Raw genomic sequence first — 23,412 nt, 5'->3', positions numbered from 1 at the left:
CATAATTTTTTTCTCAGAATTGAGTGATTCCATATTTTTTTTTCCCTCTGCTTGGTCTAAAAAAGTAACCGTTACTGACTGCCACAATTTTTTTTTCCTGATTTCTTATTGTGTTTCTTAAAGCCAGAAAGTTGCCATTTGAAATGACTTTAGTTTTGTGTCATGTCTGTGATCTGCTTTTTTTCTACAAAATTAAACAACTGAATGAACATCCTCCGAGGCCGGTGATTCCATAATTTTTGCCAGGGGTTGTACACCAGCAGTGGCAGCACATTTGGGATACTGAGACCAAGAGAAGACACTTTCACACTATTGTTTCAAAAATAGAGCAGGGTAATGTGTCACTGGGTGTCTCACAATGATATGAGGTTGGCAAGGCATAGGCTGGGTCATTGTGGGTTAAACAGTGGGCTGTATGTGCTTGGGAAACATCTGGACGATTGCTGTCATTTTTGCGGCGTCACTGAATCTGTATCTATCTCATTGACATGTAATAGGTGTTCTGTGTCTTATGACCTGAGGGGGGCAGCAATGCACTGACCGTGCCTAGCCTGCCGACAACCAAAAAGAAGAAGGAAACGTAATGTATTGTAACATCGGCATCATAACAGAGGAGGGCAGCATTGCGCACAACAGCGTATAGCCTGCCGGAACCCCATTAGAAGAAGAAGAAGAAGAAGGGAAAAAAAAAAAAAAACGTGAGGAGGAAGCGTCGACTGGATCTGTGCACGAGGGTCTAACGCGCTTTACATTTTTATTTTGTCAGATGTAAATAAGCTTCAGAGGAATATCGGAGAAGTCAGGATGTCTGATTTCTCGTCACTGGGGCTTTCAGAGTGGCTGGTTAAACAGTGTAAACAGTTAGGAATCAGCAGACCTACAGCGGTCCAGGAAAACTGTCTGCCAGCGATTCTACAAGGTAACCGTAGAGACTGTAACACCGTTTAAATCTTTTATTCTACAAGGTAACCGTAGTGACTGTAACACCGTTTAAAACTTTTATTCTACAAGGTAACCGTAGAGACTAACACCGTTTAAAACTTTTATTCTACAAGGTAACCGTAGAGACTGTAACACCGTTTAAAACTTCTATTCTACAAGGTAACCGTAGTGACTGTAACATCGTTTAAAACTTTTATTCTACAAAGTAACCGTAGAGACTGTAACACCGTTTAAAACTTTTATTCTACAAGGTAACCGTAGAGACTGTAACACCGTTTAAAACTTTTATTCTACAAGGTAACCGTAGAGACTGTAACACCGTTTAAAACTTTTATTCTACAAGGTAACCGTAGAGACTGTAACACCGTTTAAAACTTTTATTCTGCAAGGTAACCGTAGAGACTGTAACACCGTTTAAAACTTTTATTCTGCAAGGTAACCGTATAGACTGCAACACCGTTTAAAACTTTTATTCTGCAAGGTAACCGTAGAGACTGTAATGCCACTTTTATTCTACAAGGTAACTGTTGAGACTGTAACGTCATTTAACACTTTTATTCTACAAAGTAACCGTAGAGACTGCAACTGCATTTAAAACTTTTATTCTACAAGGTAACCGTAGAGACTGTAACACCGTTTAAAACTTCTATTCTACAAGGTAACCGTAGTGACTGTAACATCGTTTAAAACTTTTATTCTACAAGGTAACCGTAGAGACTGTAACACCGTTTAAAACTTCTATTCTACAAGGTAACCGTAGTGACTGTAACATCGTTTAAAACTTCTATTCTACAAGGTAACCGTAGTGACTGTAACATCGTTTAAAACTTTTATTCTACAAAGTAACCGTAGAGACTGTAACACCGTTTAAAACTTTTATTCTACAAGGTAACCGTAGAGACTGTAACACCGTTTAAAACTTTTATTCTACAAGGTAACCGTAGAGACTGTAACACTGTTTAAAACTTTTATTCTGCAAGGTAACCGTAGAGACTGTAACACCGTTTAAAACTTTTATTCTGCAAGGTAACCGTATAGACTGCAACACCGTTTAAAACTTTTATTCTGCAAGGTAACCGTAGAGACTGTAATGCCACTTTTATTCTACAAGGTAACTGTTGAGACTGTAACGTCATTTAACACTTTTATTCTACAAAGTAACCGTAGAGACTGCAACTGCATTTAAAACTTTTATTCTACAAGGTAACCGTAGAGACTGTAACACCGTTTAAAACTTTTATTCTACAAATTAACCGTAGAGACTGTAACGGCATTTAACACTTTTATTCTACAAGGTAACTGTAGAGACTGCAACTGCGTTTAAAACATTTATTCTGCAAGGTAACCGTATAGACTGCAACACCGTTTAAAACTTTTATTCTACAAGGTAACCGTAGAGACTGTAATGTCACTTTTATTCTACAAGGTAACTGTTGAGACTGTAACGTCATTTAACACTTTTATTCTATAAAGTAACCGTAGAGACCGTAACACAGTTTAAAACTTTTATTCTACAAATTAACCGTAGAGACTGTAACGGCATTTAACTCTTTTATTCTACAAGGTAACTGTAGAGACTGCAACTGCGTTTAAAACATTTATTCTGCAAGGTAACCGTATAGACTGCAACACCGTTTAAAACTTCTTTTCTACAAGGTAACTAAAGACTGTAATGCCACTTTTATTCTACAAGGTAACTTGAGACTGTAACGTCATTTAACACTTTTATTCTACAAGGAAACTGTAGAGACTGTAATCCCATTTAACATTTTTATTCCACAAGGTAACTGTAGAGACTGTAATGCCACTTTTATTCTACAGGGTAACTGTAGAGACTGCAACACTGTTTAAAACTTTTATTCTACAAAGTAACTATAGAGACTGTAACGCCATTTAACACTTTTATTCTACAAGGTAACCGTAGAGACTGTAATGACACTTTTATTCTACAGTGTAACCGTAGGGACTGCAACACCGTTTAAAACTTTTATTTTACAAGGTAACTGTAGAGACTGTGACGCCGTTTAACACTTTTATTCTACAAGGTAACCATAGAGAGTATAACACTGTTTAATATGTTTATTCTACCAGGTAAACATAGAGATGATAACATGTATAACACGCATTTGTGCGACAAGGTAACGTTTCACTTCTAAATGGAAAAACAACTTTAAGGAGTCTAACTGGGTTTGCTTTGGTTTGTATCTATCACTTGCTCTGTCACATAAGTTTAACTTAATAATAAAACAGAGTATTTATGATGCTTTTAAACCCCTGTGGTGCTGCTAATAAAAATATATAATGTAATGTAAATGTATAATATTTTGTATTTGTTTAAAGTATTAAAGGTGTTGTCCTTTTGATTTTATTTATACCTTTATATGTGTCTGTACCCCGCCTCACACACTGTGAGTTCTGGGATAGGCTTCACCCCCCCACCCCCCGTTACCTTTGATTGGAGTAGGCGGGTACAAAAAATGGATGAATTTATTTTCCCACAGTCTGTTTTTATTCAGAAGTCACTGGAGGTGATTGAAACTGTTGTTTGTGCTCAGGTCGGGACTGTATGGGCTGTGCCAAGACCGGAAGTGGGAAGACCGCAGCATTTGTGTTGCCGGTGTTGCAAAAATTGTCAGAGGATCCTTATGGCATCTTCTGCCTTGTGCTCACTCCAACCAGGTCAGAGAGCAATTTGGATGTTATAGCTACAGTTTATCTTAACAATTACAAGACAAATCCTTCTGTAAATGTATTGCTTCAAAAATGAGTGCTGGCGGAGCACACTGGTGGTCAGAGGGTTAAGGCTCTAGCTCGATTAAGAAGCTGGAGTCCACAGAGTGCATGATTGGTTTCTGAGCTGTGAGACCTTTTTTCCATTTCTCAGCTTTGCAAACAATATTAAATAATAATAATTAAAAAGCTATGTAATTATCTCGGTAGCATCTGTGCAGCTGTTCTTTTTCTGCATCTGACCACATCCACATATTTCCAGACGCTTCAATGCAGTTAGTAGGAGCAAATATTGTGGTAAACTAAAATATTGTTAACACTGTTTGTTTTTCATAATATGACAATAGTGTTGATCTTTCAAAATAAAATGGCTTCTGCATGTTCAATTAACCAGAACAATCCCATAGTTATAAATGGCACATCTTGTCACATGGGGTACACATAATGCTTCTTTTCATTGCTGTTTTTATGGTGTTACCTGCTGTGCTGGCTCTTTCTCTGATGAAATATGAGTTTCATTTAACTAACAATGAAATCTTTGTATCATATTAATACCTAATACTTACAAAATCAAACTTTCTCTCCTATTTAAATTTTAAATAAACAAGCTATCATTGAGTGTTGTGGTTTAATTTGTTTTTGTTTGTTGAAGGACTTGTACATCAACAGCTCTTTTTGCTTTTGCCTCTGTGACAATATAAACAAGAACAATCAGAGATTTCGGACATCCGCCAAGGGTTGACGAAGACTCAGAATAAAAGATATGTGATTCACATCGTGACCCGGACTTTACCTGCAGCTGGATTCCACAACACAATGCAGTAATCGCATACTGATCCATTATGGTCCGATTGATCATTAATTCACAAGCTGAAACAAAATAGTGTCTTCCTGATCTTGATTTTATATTGTGATGTTGTATCCTTCTGCTGCAGAACCTGCATATTCATGTGGTTCAATCCCAACAAATCCTGAGCCAGAAGCCGGATCACCTCCAAAATTCAGTGGAGTCTTTCATGCCCTAATATCTATCTGTGTTACAAATTTGGTGAAAATCTTTGAAATAGTTTGACGTAATCCATCAAAGCCTAAATAAAGTGAAATCTTGATCCAGAATCTGGATCTGGATCACCTCCAAAATTTAATGGAGTCTTCCATGGCTTAATATCTATCTGTTCTGAAAATTTTGTCAAAAATTGTGCAGTAGTTTTGATGTAATCCTGCTAACAGAGACAAATAAATAACCTCCAATGATCGCTTGCATTTTCTAATGTGGTCTGTTCATGAATATCATGAATCCTATTTAGCCAAATTGATGACACAACATCAAATTAAAGTGCAAGGTTTTATAGGAGTAATTTACTAAAAGTAAACAAAAGCCTGATTTTACACGAATGGACCGTGGCTTTAAGGATTTACATGTAATTGAAAACGCTGTATTAAGCATCCAAACATACCTTGAAATTACAACAAATTGAGGAGATATTAACGAGTTATTTAGTGGAAATCAAAATCAAGAAGGTTGCCATGGGAGCATGCCACAAATCTATATGAAACATCCTTACCACCCTAACATATGAGGTCTATTAGATAATAAACTAACCCTTTTATTTATTTATTTTTTTTACTATATGGATTTGAATGACGTGCGATTACACCAATCATGCTTGAACCCTCGTGCGCATGCGTGAGTTTTTTCACGTGTGTCGGTGACGTCATTTCCCTGTGGGCAGGCCTTGAGTGAGATGTGGTCCCGCCCTCTCGGCTGAATTCCTTTGTTTCACACGCTGCTTGAGACGGCGCTTTGCTTTATCAAAATTTTTTATGGACCTGTGAGGAATATCCGAGTGGACACTATTCGAGAAATTAAGCTGGTTTTCGGTGAAAAGTTTAACAGCTGATGAGAGATTATGGGGTGTTTCTGTCGGTGTAAGGACTTCCCACGGAGCGGGACGTCCTGCAACGCTTCCAGGTGCCATCGTCGGCCTGTTTCGACCTGAAAACATCCTAATTTAAGGCTTAATTCACCCAGGACGTCGTGAGAGAACAGAGAAGATTCAGAAGAGGCCGGCATGAGGAGTTTATGCGGACATGAAAGACGTGCGCGCAAATTCGCAGAGTCGTTTCCGTGACAACTCGGCAAATCTTTGTGCGCCGCGACAGGAAAAATACCTCCGTGTTGAAAACCTTTTGTAAAATTCAGGCGGCTTTTGATGGCTTTCAACAAGTGAGTAACTGAGAAATTGTTTAACAGCTTGGGCATGTTCCAACTTGCCCGTTAAGGTTTCCAACGGAGGTGTTTTTCCTGTTGCGATCCCCCGCGGTCGGGTCCGGCCCGACATGCGACTCTGCCCGCACATTCTTTCATTACAAAATGTCCGTTAACAATGGAATGTCCGAATAAACTCCTCATGCCGACTTCTTCTGAAAGTTCTCTGTTCTCTGACGACTTCCTGGGTCAGCAGAGCCTGAAATGTGGAAGTTTTCAACTTGAAACGGCGAGACGCTGCCGCCTCGAAGCACAGATCGCTGTCAGGCACCGTGGGCCGTCCTTACGGCGACACTACCAGACCAAAATCTCTCATCAGCCGTTAAAATTTTTACCGAAAACCAGCTGAATTTATCGAATGGTGTCCATTCATTTGTGCCTTACAGTTTTGAAAAAAATTTGATCAAACAAAGCAGCAGTCTCTGAGCCATTCCTAAACAATGAAAAAATCGACGAGAGGGTGGACGACTGCTCACTCAAAGACTGCCCACAGGTGAATGACGTAACCGACAGGCGTGAAAAAAAACTCTTGCATGCCCACGAGGGTTCAAGCATGTCTGATGTAATCACACGTGATTCAAATCCATATGGTTTTTGAAAAAAATAATAAGGTCGGATACTTTTCTAATAGACCTCGTACTTTTAGTACCCTGAGAAAATGAAAACAAAAGGACCGGGCATTTTTAAGATTTATAAGGCAGAAAATAAAATGAATATGGCCGCCATGCATGCAGTAACCAGTGGGATGTGAAATTAAAGGGAAATCATAGCAGGATGTGCATAAAAAGGAATCATCCTAAAACCAACCTCAGCACACCAGGGAATAATTGACACATGCATTTTTTACTTATCAAAAGTAAAATTTGACAAACAGCTTTTGAAAGAATGAATTGACAGAAAATCAGGAGACTCATGGTGAGTCACCTTCAGAAAGATTTCTAGAGTTGGGCTATATCTGTACAGTTCAAGAGTTCCAGTCCAAATGAGGATTCTGAAGCCCTCGATAAATAAACGTGTTGTCTACAACTTGCACCCTGTGACACTGATTGCACTTAACATGCACTCATTGAACTTCACTTGGTGCTTCTGCACTTGCATTGCTGCTTCATTCTAAAGTGATATATTATTGCAAGTAATTAATCTGAGGGGCCCTAAATTCAATGAAGCATAAACATGCAATCAGTACTTGACCAATTTCATCTTTAAAAGTCAGGTTACTTATAATGACTAATAATATTAGACTGAGCTCCTGACTGTACATGGGACGGATGGACACTGTGGGACCAAAATTATGATTTCCAGCTCTGAAACCTTCAATATCCCAAAGTTAAATATGTGTGAATAATAAATCTTCACAAATTCTGATTTGAGTAAAAAATGTCACCTTCATCTATGTAAATTGGCAATGTATGAAGAAAAATGATCTCCAATATCATAAAAAGAACAAAATCAGTGAGCCTTAAGAGATCTGTCATCATGCAAAAGTAAATACAATTTGTGCACAAATATCTGTTGTAAACACTGTGACTATGCAAAAATTATACATGTAAATCATACAAATAATGTACAGTACCAAAGGAAACAATGTCCCACAACATGTTTGTCCGTCACGTGTGACAGACGGACATTTTGTGGGACGGAAATGGTCCATTGGTTGTGGGGACTTGGCCACTTGAATTTTTTTCATGGATGTCATTATAGAGTATGCTTGTGGGTAGGTCTTCATCACACTTTTTTTTAATCTTCCCACAGTGAGGAGCAACATGTAGCGTTATGGACGGACACTGTGGGACGAAAAAAAAAAAAAAGACCAAAATAAAAGGACTGCAGTATCACATTTGAAAAATTGAATGAAAAGTTGTTAATTTTGTCAACTCTTTCGATCAACCAATAGGTGTTTTGGGTACTTCCACAAGATTTAACCTGTTTTTTATCCACTAAATGCAAGGTGACCTGTATGTACAGTAAATTTTGGTAGTTTTGCATTATGCTTCATTGAAGAAAACAGGACGGACCAGCTGCAATTGCCCCGAAAGTACCACATATCAATGGGAACTAGAAACGATAAGGATGCTGTAAATATGATGTTTCCTAATGATTAATAGGTGTACATCTTATTTCTGTCAATCACTAATGATTAAATGCAGAGTGGTGCATACAGAGCAAAAAGAGAAAGAAACACTCAGTGCATCGTGGGAACCCCCCAGCAGTCTAAGTCTATAGCAGCATAACTAAGGGATGGTTCAGGGTCACCTGATCCAGCCCTAACTATAAGCTTTAGCAAAAAGGAAAGTTTTAAGCCTAATCTTAAAAGTAGAGAGGGTGTCTGTCTCCCTGATCCGAATTGGGAGCTGGTTCCACAGGAGAGGAGCCTGAAAGCTGAAGGCTCTGCCTCCCATTCTACTCTTACAAACCCTAGGAACTACAAGTAAGCCTGCAGTCTGAGAGCGAAGCGCTCTATTGGGGTGATATGGTACTATGAGGTCCCTAAGATAAGATGGGACCTGATTATTCAAAACGTTATAAGTAAGAAGAAGAATTTTAAATTCTATTCTAGAATTAACAGGAAGCCAATGAAGAGAGGCCAATATGGGTGAGATATGCTCCCTCCTTCTAGTCCCCGTTAGTACTCTAGCTGCAGCATTTTGAATTAACTGAAGGCTTTTCAGGGAACTTTTAGGACAACCTGATAATAATGAATTACAATAGTCCAGCCTAGAGGAAATAAATGCATGAATTAGTTTTTCAGCATCACTCTGAGACAAGACCTTTCTAATTTTAGAGATATTGCGTAAATGCAAAAAAGCAGTCCTACATATTTGTTTAATATGTGCTTTGAATGACATATCCTGATCAAAAATGACTCCAAGATTTCTCACAGTATTACTAGAGGTCAGGGTAATGCCATCCAGAGTAAGGATCTGGTTAGACACCATGTTTCTAAGATTTGTGGGGCCAAGTACAATAACCTCAGTTTTATCTGAGTTTAAAAGCAGGAAATTAGAGGTCATCCATGTCTTTATGTCTGTAAGACAATCCTGCAGTTTAGCTAATTGGTGTGTGTGTCCTCTGGCTTCATGGATAGATAAAGCTGGGTATCATCTGCGTAACAATGAAAATTTAAGCAATGCCGTCTAATAATACTGCCTAAGGGAAGCATGTATAAAGTGAATACAATTGGTCCTAGCACAGAACCTTGTGGAACTCCATAATTAACCGTAGTCTGTGAAGAAGATTTCCCATTTACATGAACAAATTGTAATCTATTAGATAAATATGATTCAAACCACCGCAGCGCAGTGCCTTTAATACCTATGGCATGCTCTAATCTCTGTAATAAAATTTTATGGTCAACAGTATCAAAAGCAGCACTGAGGTCTAACAGAACAAGCACAGAGATGAGTCCACTGTCTGAGGCCATAAGAAGATCATTTGTAACCTTCACTAATGCTGTTTCTGTACTATGATGAATTCTAAAACCTGACTGAAACTCTTCAAATAGACCATTCCTCTGCAGATGATCAGTTAGCTGTTTTACAACTACCCTTTCAAGAATTTTTGAGAGAAAAGGAAGGTTGGAGATTGGCCTATAATTAGCTAAGATAGCTGGGTCAAGTGATGGCTTTTTAAGTAATGGTTTAATTACTGCCACCTTAAAAGCCTGTGGTACATAGCCAACTAATAAAGATAGATTGATCATATTTAAGATCGAAGCATTAAATAATGATAGGGCTTCCTTGAGCAGCCTGGTAGGAATGGGGTCTAATAGACATGTTGATGGTTTGGATGAAGTAACTAATGAAAATAACTCAGACAGAACAATCTGAGAGAAAGAGTCTAACGAAATACCGGCATCACTGAAAGCAGCCAAAGATAACGATACGTCTTTGGGATGGTTATGAGTAATTTTTTGTCTAATAGTAAAAATTTTATTAGCAAAGAAAGTCATGAAGTCATTACTAGTTAAAGGAATACTCGGCTCAATAGAGCTCTGACTCTTTGTCAGCCTGGCTACAGTGTTGAAAAGAAACCTGTGGTTGTTCTTATTTTCTTCAATTAGTGATGAGTAGTAAGATGTCCTAGCTTTACGGAGGGCTTTTTTATAGAGCAACAGACTCTTTTTCCAGGCTAAGTGAAGATCTTCTAAATTAGTGAGACGCCATTTCCTCTCCAACTTACGGGTTATCTGCTTTAAGCTGCGAGTTTGTGAGTTATACCACGGAGTCAGGAACTTCTGATTTAAAGCTCTCTTTTTCAGAGGAGCTACAGCATCCAGAGTTGTCTTCAATGAGGATGTAAAACTATTGACGAGATACTCTATCTCACTTACAGAGTTTAGGTAGCTACTCTGCACTGTGTTGGTATATGGCATTAGAGAACATAAAGAAGGAATCATATCCTTAAACCTAGTTACAGCGCTTTCTGAAAGACTTCTAGTGTAATGAAACTTATTCCCCACTGCTGGGTAGTCCATCAGAGTAAATGTAAATGTTATTAAGAAATGATCAGACAGAAGGGAGTTTTCAGGGAATACTGTTAAGTCTTAAATTTCCATAACATAAGTCAGAACAAGATTAAAGTGGTGGGTGGACTCATTAACATTTTGAGCAAAGCCAATTGAGTCTAATAATAGATTAAAGGCAGTGTTGAGGCTGTCATTCTCAGCATCTGTGTGGATGTTAAAATCGCCCACTATAATGATCTTATCTGAGCTAAGCACTAAGTCAGACAAAAGTTCTGAAAATTCACAGAGAAACTCACAGTAACGACCAGGAGGACGATAGATAACAACAAATAAAACTGGTTTTTGGGACTTCCAATTTGGATGGACAAGACTAAGAGTCAAGCTTTCAAATGAATTAAAACTCTGTCTGGGTTTTTGATTAATTAATAAGCTGGAATGGAAGATTGCTGCTAATCCTCCGCCTCGGCCCGTGCTACGAGTGTTCTGGCAGTTAGTGTGACTCGGGGGTGTTGACTCATTTAAACTAACATATTCATCCTGCTGTAACCAGGTTTCTGTAAGGCAGAATAAATCAATATGTTGATCAATTATTATATCATTTACTAACAGGGACTTAGAAGAGAGAGACCTAATGTTTAATAGACCACATTTAACTGTTTTAGTCTGTGGTGCAGTTGAAGGTGCTATATTATTTTTTCTTTTTGAATTTTTATGCTTAAATAGATTTTTACTGGTTATTGGTGGTTTGGGAGCAGGCACCGTCTCTACGGGGATGGGGTAATGAGGGGATGGCGGGGAGAGAAGCTGCAGAGAGGTGTGTAAGACTACAACTCTGCTTCCTGGTCCCAACCCTGGATAGTCACGGTTTGGAGGATTTAAGAAAATTGGCCAGATTTCTAGAAATGAGAGCTGCTCCATCCAAAGTGGGATGGATGCGTCTCCTAACAAGACCAGGTTTTCCCCAGAAGCTTTGCCAATTATCTATGAAGCCCACCTCATTTTTTGGACACCACTCAGACAGCCAGCAATTCAAGGAGAACATGCGGCTAAACATGTCACTCCCGGTCCGATTGGGGAGGGGCCCAGAGAAAACTAAAGAGTCCGACATTGTTTTTGCAAAGTTACACACCGATTCAATGTTAATTTTAGTGACCTCCGATTGGCGTAACCGGGTGTCATTACTGCCGACGTGAATTACAATCTTACCAAATTTACGCTTAGCCTTAGCCAGCAGTTTCAAATTTCCTTCAGTGTCGCCTGCTCTGGCCCCCGGAAGACAATTGACTATGGTTGCTGGTGTCGCTAACTTCACATTTCTCAAAACAGAGTCGCCAATAACCAGAGTTTGATCCTCGGCGGGTGTGTCGCCGAGTGGGGAAAAATGGTTAGAAATGTGAACGGGTTGGCGGTGTACACGGGGCTTCTGTTTAGAACTATGCTTCCTCCTCACAGTCACCCAGTCAGCCTGCTTTCCCGGCTGCTTGGGATCTGCCAGAGGGAAACTAACGGCGGCTAAGCTACCTTGGTCCGCACCGACTACAGGGGCCTGGCTAGCTGTAGAATTTTCCACGGTGCGGAGCCGAGTCTCCAATTCACCCAGCCTGGCCTCCAAAGCTACGAATAAGCTACACTTATTACAAGTACCATTACTGCTAAAGGAGGCCGAGGAATAACTAAACATTTCACACCCAGAGCAGAAAAGTGCGGGAGAGACAGAAGCCGCCATGCTAAACCGGCTAAGAGCTAGTAGCTGTGCTAAGCTAGCGGATTCCTAAAAACACACAAAGTGAATAATGTGTAAATAATTTAGAGGTGATTCAGCAGAGGGAGTGCTTTAGTTAAGGCACGTGAAGATTACACTGTGAAACAAATCGTTATCTAGTTAACTAGATCAATCTAACTGCGCAGATTAAACAGCTAACAGATACAGCAAAACACCGCTGTGCTCCGGAACAGGAAGTGATACAATACCGCAGTGAGAGCCAACCACCAGTAGAGGCAAGGAAATTGTGTTAAAACACTACAAAAATGGTTTAAACAATTTTTTTCAAAATCACCTTTAGATAAAAGAAATCTAATGTTTCCACAGACTGTATGGGCCAAATGTACTCAGAAAATGTTTATCATTCATTTCTTAAAAAGCAGTTTCAGTATTTCTTCAGTTTGTGGAGGAGTAATATTTAATCTTCAGTGCATAATGTCTGTTGTTAATCACACCCTCTGAGGTGGGTTTATAAAGTCATGTATTTCTTTTTTTTTATGTGACGTGCAGGGAGTTGGCATATCAGATCGCAGAGCAGTTCCGGGTCCTTGGAAAGCCTCTGGGTCTGCGAGACTGCATCATCGTTGGTGGAATGGGTAATGTGTGTTTCTGTTGGTTCATCAGAAAATCTGTGATCAGCATGGCTGCAGATTATTAAGGATTGTCACTATTAAAATGTTTCTTGCAGTGTAATTCTGTCATTGAGCTAAATTTGAGAATTGAGGTTTGTGTGTGTGTGTGTGTGTGTATGTATATATAATATTATACAACTAATGGATGGTAAGGAGTCCAACATAGAGAAATATTGGATGAAGAAAAGTTATGTTGGACGAGGCGTAGCCAACTTGCCATCCATCAGTTGTTGTGTTCTCCACTCCCCCTCCCAAATTAAGCAAACAACAAAGAGTCAAGTAAATTAGATCAATTTATTTTGTTGTGAACAGCATATAAATGCTTCTAAAACATCAGTCGCGTGCTTGTCTACCTTCTTAATGTTTTTGGCATCCTTGGAGTTCAATATTTCCACCAGTTCCTCCTCTGTGAACTCGGCAGACCTCGCTGGCAGACGATTTTCTGCTGCTGTTGACATGATTGTTGCCATTTTTTTCAACCAGCATCTGTCAGCAAGTTCCTGACCTCCGCTACGTCATTAGTGATGTCATCTCATGAATAATTGTATGCCACGCTCTGATTGGCTAGCTGTTGGCAGTAAGCTCTAACGCTATCTATATGCAATCTGAGTGGAGAACATATATATATATATATATATATATATATATATATATATTATCCGGCCCTTTAAATGTTTTTGTTACTCTGCATCACAGATGTGATACGTTTCATCCTAAATGACAAATCTGTTGAATTTTGGAGGACTACAACTAGGGCACTCACAATTACTACAATATACATATATATAAATACTACAATATTTGCCAATCGCGGTTATTTTTCATATTCGCGATTACAGTGAATTATTTATTTTACCCACAAAGTTGCGTAAAACAACTCACAATCTGATGTCATCGTGTTGCACCAGCAGTCGCATGCAGCCTTGCTGCCTCACTCACCCTGTTTCCCTCTCATCTTGGTCGGATGGTTAGCAAGGTGAGGATAACATGGAGCGTGAGGAGGTTCTTTTCCAAAGCCACGTACCATGGCACCGCTGTGGATGCATTTCGGTTTTAAGTAGGGCTGCCACGACTAGTCACGACTACGTCGTCTATTGAAATTGTCAACTAATTTAGTGGTCGACGAGTCGTTTATTTTATTTAAGTCTTTGTTTTTCTCTCAATTCATTCAGTTCTAGGCAGCGAGCCGTCCTGCCGTCATTTGGACGTTCAAGTTTTGAATAAGATGGCTGATTAAAACAGTGGCGATCTTGTTCAAAGCCGCTAAAATGCGCAGTTTACCGAAGGGGTGTGTGTGTGTGCGTGTGTGTGCTTGCACAGAGTCAACATGCTGCAGACTGTGAGGGAGGGAGCGGGTGGGGGAGGAGATTCCTGAATGGAGGCATGAGAACCATCAGTGCACGTGAGACAGCGAGCGCGGAGCAGAGAGAGAGAACTTTAACCCGAGTGAACATGTTAAAAAAAAAAAAAAACGCACACACAACAAATAAAATCAAACTGTGGAGCTGCCTTTACTTCTCTGCACTTTCTCTACCGGTGTGGTTCTGCCGCTACCGTCCTGTTCACACCATGTGTGCATCGTATACTGAATTTATGAGATCATGAGATGAAATAAACAGTTAAATATCCTTAAAAAATGACAATATATAAATGAACTGAGCAAAAATTATGCATACAGGGGTTAAAAAAAAAAACCCTGATGTGGAGAAGCTGGCACAGATCACAGCTGTTATTTTCCAAAGGTATGTATTTGTTCAGTCTTGAGCTTAGTGTAGTGTTTAAGCACAAAACGTGACTGATGAAAAAAAGGATGACTTCATCACACTAAAATGAACTGAATGAATGAATGGTTTATTCAGGACAGCACGCATGAACAAAATCTCTCATTTACAAAACAAGTCGAGAGAAAACAAAAATTAAATCATAGAACAAAACTCAAACAATTTACCAATTTAGTGCGGCTGAAAGTGTGTGGGCAGAAGCTTATAAATGACCACCCCGTGCATCAGTTTCTGTGTACAAACAAAAAATAAACACGAAAAACAAATGCCAGTCAGTAATGTAACGCAGTGAAACAAAGCAATACAACAGACAGACAAACAAAAAATAGCCACACAGGCAATTTATGTAATTACTCAAACTATAACAAGTTATTATATTATTTTTATACAGTCTTTTAAAACAAGCCAATGTACTAGATACCTTAATACAATCTAAACAATTATTCCACACTCCAACACCCTTTACCGAAATGCAATGACCTTTAGCAGTAGTTCGAATCTTTCTTCTATCAAATACCAAAATTCCATGCAAATTATAACTGGACTCTCTCATTTTAAACAGCTCCTGGACATGTTGAGGCAAGAGTCCATTTTTAACTTTATACATTATCTGTATTGTAAAATAATCAACCAGATCATAAAATTTCAAAAACTGAAGATGAACAAACAATGAATTTGTTGGTTCACGATATGGTTTTTTACTTACCACTGTTAGTTTTTTTTTGTAACAGAAATATTGGATTAGTGTTTGTTTTTTATGTATTTCCCCAAACTTCAATGCAAGAAGTCATATAAGGGACAAGTAATGAGTGATAGAATGAAACCAACATATGCTGGGGGAGAAAGTATTGACTTTTGATATTTTGGACTTTTGTTTTATGACTTTTCAACAGAGCTTATCATCAACAAAAACTCCAAGAAATTTGGTTTGAGATACAATTTCAATTTCAATGCCATTCAACAATAATTTACTGCTTAAATTTCTAGGCTTATTTCCAAATATAATGTACTTAGTTTTACCGAAATGAAGTGATAACTTATTAGAGTCTAACCAGTATTTCAATTTTTGCAATTCCCTCTCCACCAAGTCCAAGAGCTGTCTCAAATTATCCCCACTACGAATCACAGTTGTATCAGCAAACAAAATAACAACTCAAAGACTTAGAAACCAAACCTATGTCATTAATATACAACAAAAACAATAATGGCCCGAGGACTGACCCCTGGGGCACCCCACACGTAATCCTCAAAAATTCCAATTTTATCCCACCAAGATGAACACACTGATATCTATTACGTAAATAGCTATCTATCCAGTTAAAGGCCAGTCCTCTAATACCATACATCTGTAATTTTTCCAATAATATGGTATGATCAATAGTATCAAATGCTTTCTGTAAAAAAAATAAATAAATAAACAGTGTATTGCTTCTTCTTTATTATTGCATTTGTAACTTGTTCCACAAAGTCTATTAAAGCCAAAGAAGTTGTTCGATTTTTTTTGTTTTTTTTGTGAAACCATACTGCTGTTCGTTAAGTATATGATGTTTTTATATAAAATCGTTCAACCTCTTTACAAATATTTTTTTCCAGAATTTTAGAAAACTGGTAACAGAGATTGGCCTATAATTTGAAAAAATGTTTATCACCAGATTTACCACCGTGTTTATCACCAGACTGGAGTCAGAATGAAAATACAAGCTGCTGATTTCTGTTATTTTTCAAAATTATTAAGCTGCAGCTATAATTTTTATTTATTTCAAAATGAGTTGCCTCTTATTTTATTCTGATTTATTTCTACAAAAAAATATGGGGAGTCAAATCAGCCTGTATTGTTCTGTTCAGTTTATATCAGCTTTCCTGCACATGTCCAGGTTTTTTTTCCTTCTTAATAAGAGTTTGGTGATTGTGTTTGCTCCACAAAGTTTTAAAACACAATAAAATGTTCACACTTTTCTTTATAGCAGTTCTGTAATTTCACAAATGCAACAGAAACAACCACAAATCAGAAAAAGTTGGGACTATATGTAAAATGAAGACAAAAATAAAAATGTTACACTATTCCCAGTTCCTCCACTCACAGAAGCCAAAAGTTCTTCCAGAGTTGTGTAATTATGCTATGATAGTAGAATATAAAGAAGGGAAAAAAAATAGACAATATATTCGTCAGTCAGGGGAAAGTGTAGCTGGACAGCATAGGATAGTCGTTTGTAGGATGACTCTAGGGGTGAAGAAGAGAAAGAGTCGGAGTTCAACTAAGGATCAGATGGTGGAAGCTGAAGGAGGAAGGCTTGTATGAAATTCATTGAGCAGGTGAGACAGGCACTGGATGGGGGGTTAGTAGTTTTGGACAGCTGGAAAGTACTACAGATGTGAGGGTGACAGCTAGGAAGTTATTGGGTGTGACATCTGGACAGTGGAAAGAAGACAAGACTTGGTGGTGGAACAAAGATGTACAGGAAAGCATAAGGAGAAAGATGTTTGTGAAAAAGAATTGGGATAGTCAGAGAGATGAAGAAAGTAGACAGGAGAACAAGGAGATGCGGCAAAGGCGAAAAGAGAAGTGGCAGATGCTAATGAAAAGGCATATTGCAAGCTGTACATGAAGTTGAATAGTAAGGAAGAAGAAAAGGACTTGTACCGATTGGCCAGACAAAGGGACAGAGCTGGAAAGGACTTTGAAAAAGTAACTTAGTTAACTTTACTGATTACTCAGTTTTAAAAGTAACTAAGTTAGATTACTAGTTACTTTATTAGCTACTTTCAGCAGCTGCCGACAACACCCCTCTGCCACCTCAACATAATGATAACCTGTTTTACCTGTTTTGAAAATGATAACCCATTTCACCAATACTCACTTCATAGTCACCCTTTTTTTGGATTCAATGAACATAAATACTTATTTTATAAAAAATAGACATCTTTCTTGACCTCATATTTAACTGTTGACAGCACTGTAACAGTAACTTGCAATTTTGAACCTACATTGTTTATAAATGTAACTATTAAATTATTTCTAACATTTAAATTCTCTCTAAGCATTTTAGTTATTGAAATTATTATAATTATTATTATTATGGCAGCATGGTGGCTTAGTGGTTAGCACTGTTGCCTCACAGCGAGAAGGTCGTGGGTTCAATTCCCGTGGCCTTTCTGTGTGGAGTTTGCATGTTCTCCCTGTGTTTGCGTGGGTTTCCTCCGGGTGCTCCGGTTTCCTCCCATATCCAAAGACATGCAGGTTAGGTGGATTGGAATCTTTAAAATTGTCTGTAGGTGTGTGTGGGTGTGGGTGTGTCTGTGTTTGTTTGTCTGTTTGTGGCCCTGCGACAGACTGGTGTCTTGTCCTGGGTGTACCCCGTCTCACGCTCTGACTGCTGGGATAGGTTCCAGCCCCCCGCGACCCTTAATTGGATGAAACGGTAGAAGATGAATGAATGATATTATTATTATTATAAGTAGTATTAGTAGTAATAAAAAAAAGCTTCAAAACTGGACCTTTAATCTAGGGTGTTGTGTGGGGCCACGTCCATGCCTGCGCCATGCCCCCTTTCTGTCTGGATTCTCCCGTGGTTTGGCGTTTGAGCACACAGAAGGGATAACGTTTATTTATGCAGAAAACACGACTAGATTGACAGTTAAGAATGTTTCATCTGTGTTTTTTTGGCATGTTGTCCTCAGAAAGAGTTTAGGTGCATTTGGGTGGGGCAAAAGTGTGAGTTGTTAATGTGTGATCAGCCACAGCATTAATTTATGGGAAAGATTAGTAGAAGCTTGGCTTAGAAAAAGGGTGAAGATCTGTGAGCAGCAGTATGGTTTCATGCTGAGAGAGAGAGCACTACAGATGCAATGTTTGCTGTGAGAGTACTGATTGAGAAGGCTAGAAGGAGATGCATTGTGTTTGTGGATTGAGAGAAAGTTTGACAAGGTGCCAAGAGAAGAGTTGTCGTATTGCATGAGGAAGTCTGGAGTGGCAGAGAAGTATGTGAGGGTAATGCAGGACATGTAAAACGATAGTGACAGCGGTGAGATGTACAGTCATTCGAGGTGGAGGTGGGATTACACCAAGGATCACCTCTGAGCCCTTTGTTGTTTGCAATGGTGATGGACAGGTTGATGGATGAGATTAGACAGGAGTTTCCAGGTTAGAGATGATGGCATTAACAAAAAGACAGGAGGCAGAGCTGGAGATAACAGAGCTGAAGATGTTGCGACTCTCTTTGGGAGTGTTCAGAATGGACAGGATTCGGATTGAACATATCAGAGGGAGAGCTCAGGTGGGACAGTTTGGAGACAGTCGAAGAGGCAAGACTGAGATGCTTTGGACATGAGCAGAGGAGGGACCCAGTGTGTATATGGAGGGATGCTGAGGATGGAGCCACCAAGCAGGAGGAGAAGGGCCAAAGAGGAGGTTTATGGATGTGCTGAGGGAGGACATACAGGTGGTTGGTGTGATGGAGGACAGGATGAGATGGAAACGACTGATCTGCTGTGGCGGCCCCTAATGGGAGGAGCTGGAATAAGATAAAGCATATTTTAAATCTTGTGAAAATAATTCCATAAGCTGTTTCTTTTTTAATTATTAGTTTGTTTTTGAAGCCTGCTCACTGCAGAAGCATTGCTGCTGGCCTCTGTTTGACTCTGTGTTGAGCTTTTGTGCTCCATGCTGACACACACACTCTGCTGTGTTTCATACAGACATGGTGAGCCAGGCTCTGGACCTCTCCAAACAGCCACATGTGGTTGTGGCGACTCCGGGGCGGCTAGCTGATCACATTCGCAGCTCCAACACCTTCAGCATGAGCAAGATCCAGTTCCTGGTGAGTTTTGGGGTGTTAAATTTGATTTTGACCTCAGACAAAGTAGGTCAGGTCTGGTGAAAAAGTACAGATGGTGTGTCACCGCATCCATCACACTGTGGAAACACCCAAGCAGGCAACCAGTTCATCCTCATGTTTGGAAAATAACCATCTATCTACTGCAGCTAGGTGAAAGGTGGGCATCTTCTCTGCCTTTTCCAATTCCTGGGGTCCAGAGAAATGCGCCACATGGCCAAAATGCCATAGTTGATGCACCCTCACAATGTAAGTGACATTCCTCAAAGTGGGACACTATAAAATTGTTGCATGGGACACATAACTTCATATTTGTTTTTAGTTGAGCAATCTGTCTCATTTCAGGACTGAGGTATCCACCTCAACACCACCTCTGCCCCAGAAAAATCAGCTTATAGGGTGAAGATTAAATAAGTCAAATGTCCAATATGCATTTTATGGCTGGAATTTAAGGTATGATTTTGTTTCTGTGGTGGTGGCAGCATAGTTTTTGTGTGTGAGTGAGAGAGATGTTGTTGGACAGACAAGCAGTACGTGTTTGGGGTAATAAAGGCTAACTAGCTCGTGGGGATTTGTTTTCCTGTTGCTCCTTCTCCCTGTGAGTGAGGAGTTGCACACTCTGATGGTCTGATGGACAAAGGAGTTTTTCAGTCTGTTGGTCCTGTACTTGGGAAGGAGCAGTCTGTGGCTGAAGAGGCTCCTCTGGTTGCTGATGACTGTGTGCAGAGGGTGACTGGCATCATCCATAATGTCCAGCAGTTTGTCCAGTGTTCTCTTCTCTGCCACTGTCACCAGCGAGTCCACCATCATGGCAACCATACAGCCAGCCCACCTGAGTTTGTGAAGAGAACAGGGGCCAGCACTGTGCCCTGGTGTGCTCTGGTGCTGCTGATCACAGTTTTCTGTCAAAAGGATTTGATAATGAAATGTTACAAATCATTAGCATTTTTACCCAAGGCCGCAATATGGCCATCGGGTATTGCAAACACTTTGTGTCCGTCTGTGCTCGGCACAAGTCCAGTCCTATTACTGCCAAGGTTTTCAAACTCACAGGGACCATTTTTGGGACACAGACTTTGGACAAGTTTAAAGATGGCTAACGTTGACCTATTTCAAGAGGTCAAAAGGTCACCTTCTGTTTCCTGTTTTTATACTCATACGGCTGAGGGTATTTTAACATTGTGTTAATTTATAAATACACTGTATCTAGAAAATGTTCACAGCACTTCACTTTTTCCACATTTTCTTATGTTATAGCCTTATTCTGAAATAGATGAAATTTTTTTTCCTCAAAATTCTACACACAAGACCAACACAATAATACACAATAATGACAATGTGAAAAACTTTTTTTTTTTAAGATTTTTGCAAATTTATTAATAATAATAATAAAACAAAGAAATCACACATACATAAGTAGTCAGTCTTTGCCATGAAGCTCAAACTTAAGCTCAGGTGCATCCTTTTTCCATGGATCATCCTTGACAAGTTTCTACAGTTTAATTGCAGTCCACCTGGGGTAAATTCAGTTGATTTGACGTGATTTGGAAAAGGGCACACCCGTCAACATATAAGGTCCCGCAATCTCAAGCATGAAGTCAAAGGAATTGTCTGTAGACCTCTGAGACAGGATTGTCTCAAGGCACAAGTCTGAGCAACGGTACAGAAACATTTCTGCTGCATTGAAGGTCCCAATGAGCACATTCGCCTCCATCATCCGTAATTGGAAGATGTTTGGATCTCCCAGGACTCTTCCTAGAGCTGGCTGCTCGTCTAAACTGAGCAATCAGGGGAAAAAGGGCGTTAGTCAGGGAGGTGACCAAGAACCCAATGGTCACTCTGTCAGAGCTCCAACATTCCTTTGTGGAGAGAGGAGAACCTTCCAGAAGTACAACCATCTCTGCAGCAATCCACCAATCAAGCTTGTATGGTAGAGTGGCCGGAGGAAGCCACTCCTTAGTAAAAGGCACATGGCAGCCCACCTGGAGTTTGCCAAAAGGCATCTGAAAGACTCTGACAATTTTCAATTTTTTTTATTTATATATTGCCAAATCACAACAAAGTTGCCTCAAGGCGCTCCACACAAGCAAGGTCCAACCCCCAGAGTAAGCACACAGATGACAGCGGAAAGGAAAAACTCCCTCTCATGATTTGCGGAAGAAACCCCAAGCAGACCAGACCCAAAGGGACGACCCTCTGCTTGGGCCATGCTACCGAAACAATTGACAAAACAATTTACAAAACTAATACAGTATACAGGAAATTTTGTCAGTGCACAGGACCGGAGGGTTGCAGAAGTAGACACCACTCCCATCTCTGGACGAAGCCGCACCTCACCTAGAGAGGAAAAAACAGAATCAGGCATCAAAAAGACAAATAGAGTATAATTTGTCAGCATTAAGCAACAAGAAAAACAGAAGAAATACTAAGGTGATCGCCGGCCACTAGCCCTAAGCTTCACTAAAAGACCCAAACTCTAGATAAAGTTGAGGCTGCAGCCCGTTCCGTTTCCTAATAAAATTAATTTAAAAGGGTAAAAAACATAGTAAGATACTATGTTGGTATGCTAGCTATACGAAAGGGAAAAGTGCGTCTTAGGTCTGGACTTGAAAGCCTCTACAGAATCTGTTTTATTGATGCAGGGAGATCATTCTACAGAACAGGGGCAAGCTCACATTCATCCCAATGTGAGGGTGCTGCCATGCAAGGCACCCACTACACACTGGGAGCAACTAGGGGATTAAGGGATTAAATCAAGGGCCCTTAGTGATTTTCTGGTCAGGCTGGGATTTGAACCGGGGATCCTCTGGTCTCAAGCCCAACGCTTTAACCACTAGACCGTCACTTTTCTAAAAGCAGACTGCAGTGGCTCAAAAAGATTATTCTCAGTAAGGTGGTCCACGAGCTGCCGTGACACCACCTTTTCCAGAATTTTTGCGCAAAATGATAGATTTGATATCGGCCTATAGTTTTTCAATAGGCGAGGGTCGAGATTAGATTTCTTAAGTAATGGTTTAATGACTGCACATTTGAAACATTTAGGAACAGATCCATAGGTTAATGACAGATTAATAATTTCCAACACAGAGCCTGGTCTGGTTGAGGTTTCTTCCTCAGAGGGAGTTTTTCCTTACCACTGTTGCTCTGGGGGTTGGTATTTTGAATCTGTGTAGGCTCTCAGTTGTCCAGGTGGTTTCCATAGTAGAGAAGCTTGAATCTTCGACTGGACTGGGTTGCTTGACGCCTTTTCTAATTTTGAACTACGCCATTCCCGTTCTAGACCTCTAGCTTTATGCTTGAGGATCACGCAAGTAATCATTGAACCAAGGTGACTGTGTTTTTTTTGGGGGGGGGGGGGGGGGGGGGGGTGTAATATAGGTGGTGCAATCATGTCAAGTGTACTTTTGAGCGCTGAGTTTAAGCCATCTACAAGACTGTCTACTGATTGGGCATTTTCCAAATGCGAAGCTAAGATATCAGGCAGTCTAGCTTTGAGTTCAGTGGTAGTTGAGGAGTTGATGTGTTGCCGCAGTGATTAAATAAGGTTGTTGTTCCACTAAACACAACAGCAAAACTGTAAATCTAATGAGTGATCAGAGACCACTGATGCAAGAGGCACGATGTCAATATTTGTGACAGCAATGCCATATGTGAGAACCAAATCCAGGGTATATATCCACTAATGTGCATCAAATCCTGAATGCATTGCTGAAATCCTAATGCATCCACAATTTCCATAAATGATTTGCATAGGGGATCAGAAGGTTTATTTATATGAATGCTGAAATCACCAATAATCAATGTTTTCTACACTAGTCGACAAGTTAGGGATGAACTCACCAAATTCATCTAAGAATTCAGAGTATGGGCCAGGGGGCCTATATACAGTGACAAAGTATTACCATCAGAAACAAAATTCTTTTGTCTGATGAGACAAAGATTGAACTCTTTGGTGGGAATGCCAGGCGTCATGTTTGGAGAAAACCAGGCACCATCCCT

General features: G+C 39.8%; 1 protein-coding gene across 1 annotated transcript in view; it reads left to right on the top strand.

Moving 5' to 3' along the window:
• Positions 1-697: 697 nt before the first annotated feature.
• ddx49 (DEAD (Asp-Glu-Ala-Asp) box polypeptide 49) overlaps positions 698-23,412 on the top strand; it is a 43,743-nt gene continuing 21,028 nt past the window's right edge. Inside the window, 4 exon segments of the mRNA XM_034180095.1 lie at positions 698-919; positions 3,498-3,621; positions 12,679-12,764; positions 19,277-19,398. Of these exon segments, the coding sequence (XP_034035986.1) occupies positions 805-919; positions 3,498-3,621; positions 12,679-12,764; positions 19,277-19,398 (447 nt within the window). The 5' untranslated portion in view covers positions 698-804.

This window comes from Thalassophryne amazonica, chromosome 10, assembly GCF_902500255.1.
Source record: "Thalassophryne amazonica chromosome 10, fThaAma1.1, whole genome shotgun sequence".
Taxonomy (NCBI): Eukaryota; Metazoa; Chordata; class Actinopteri; order Batrachoidiformes; family Batrachoididae; genus Thalassophryne; species Thalassophryne amazonica.
The sequence above is the reverse complement of the archived record's forward strand: the minus strand, read 5'-3'. Positions and strand labels throughout refer to the sequence as shown.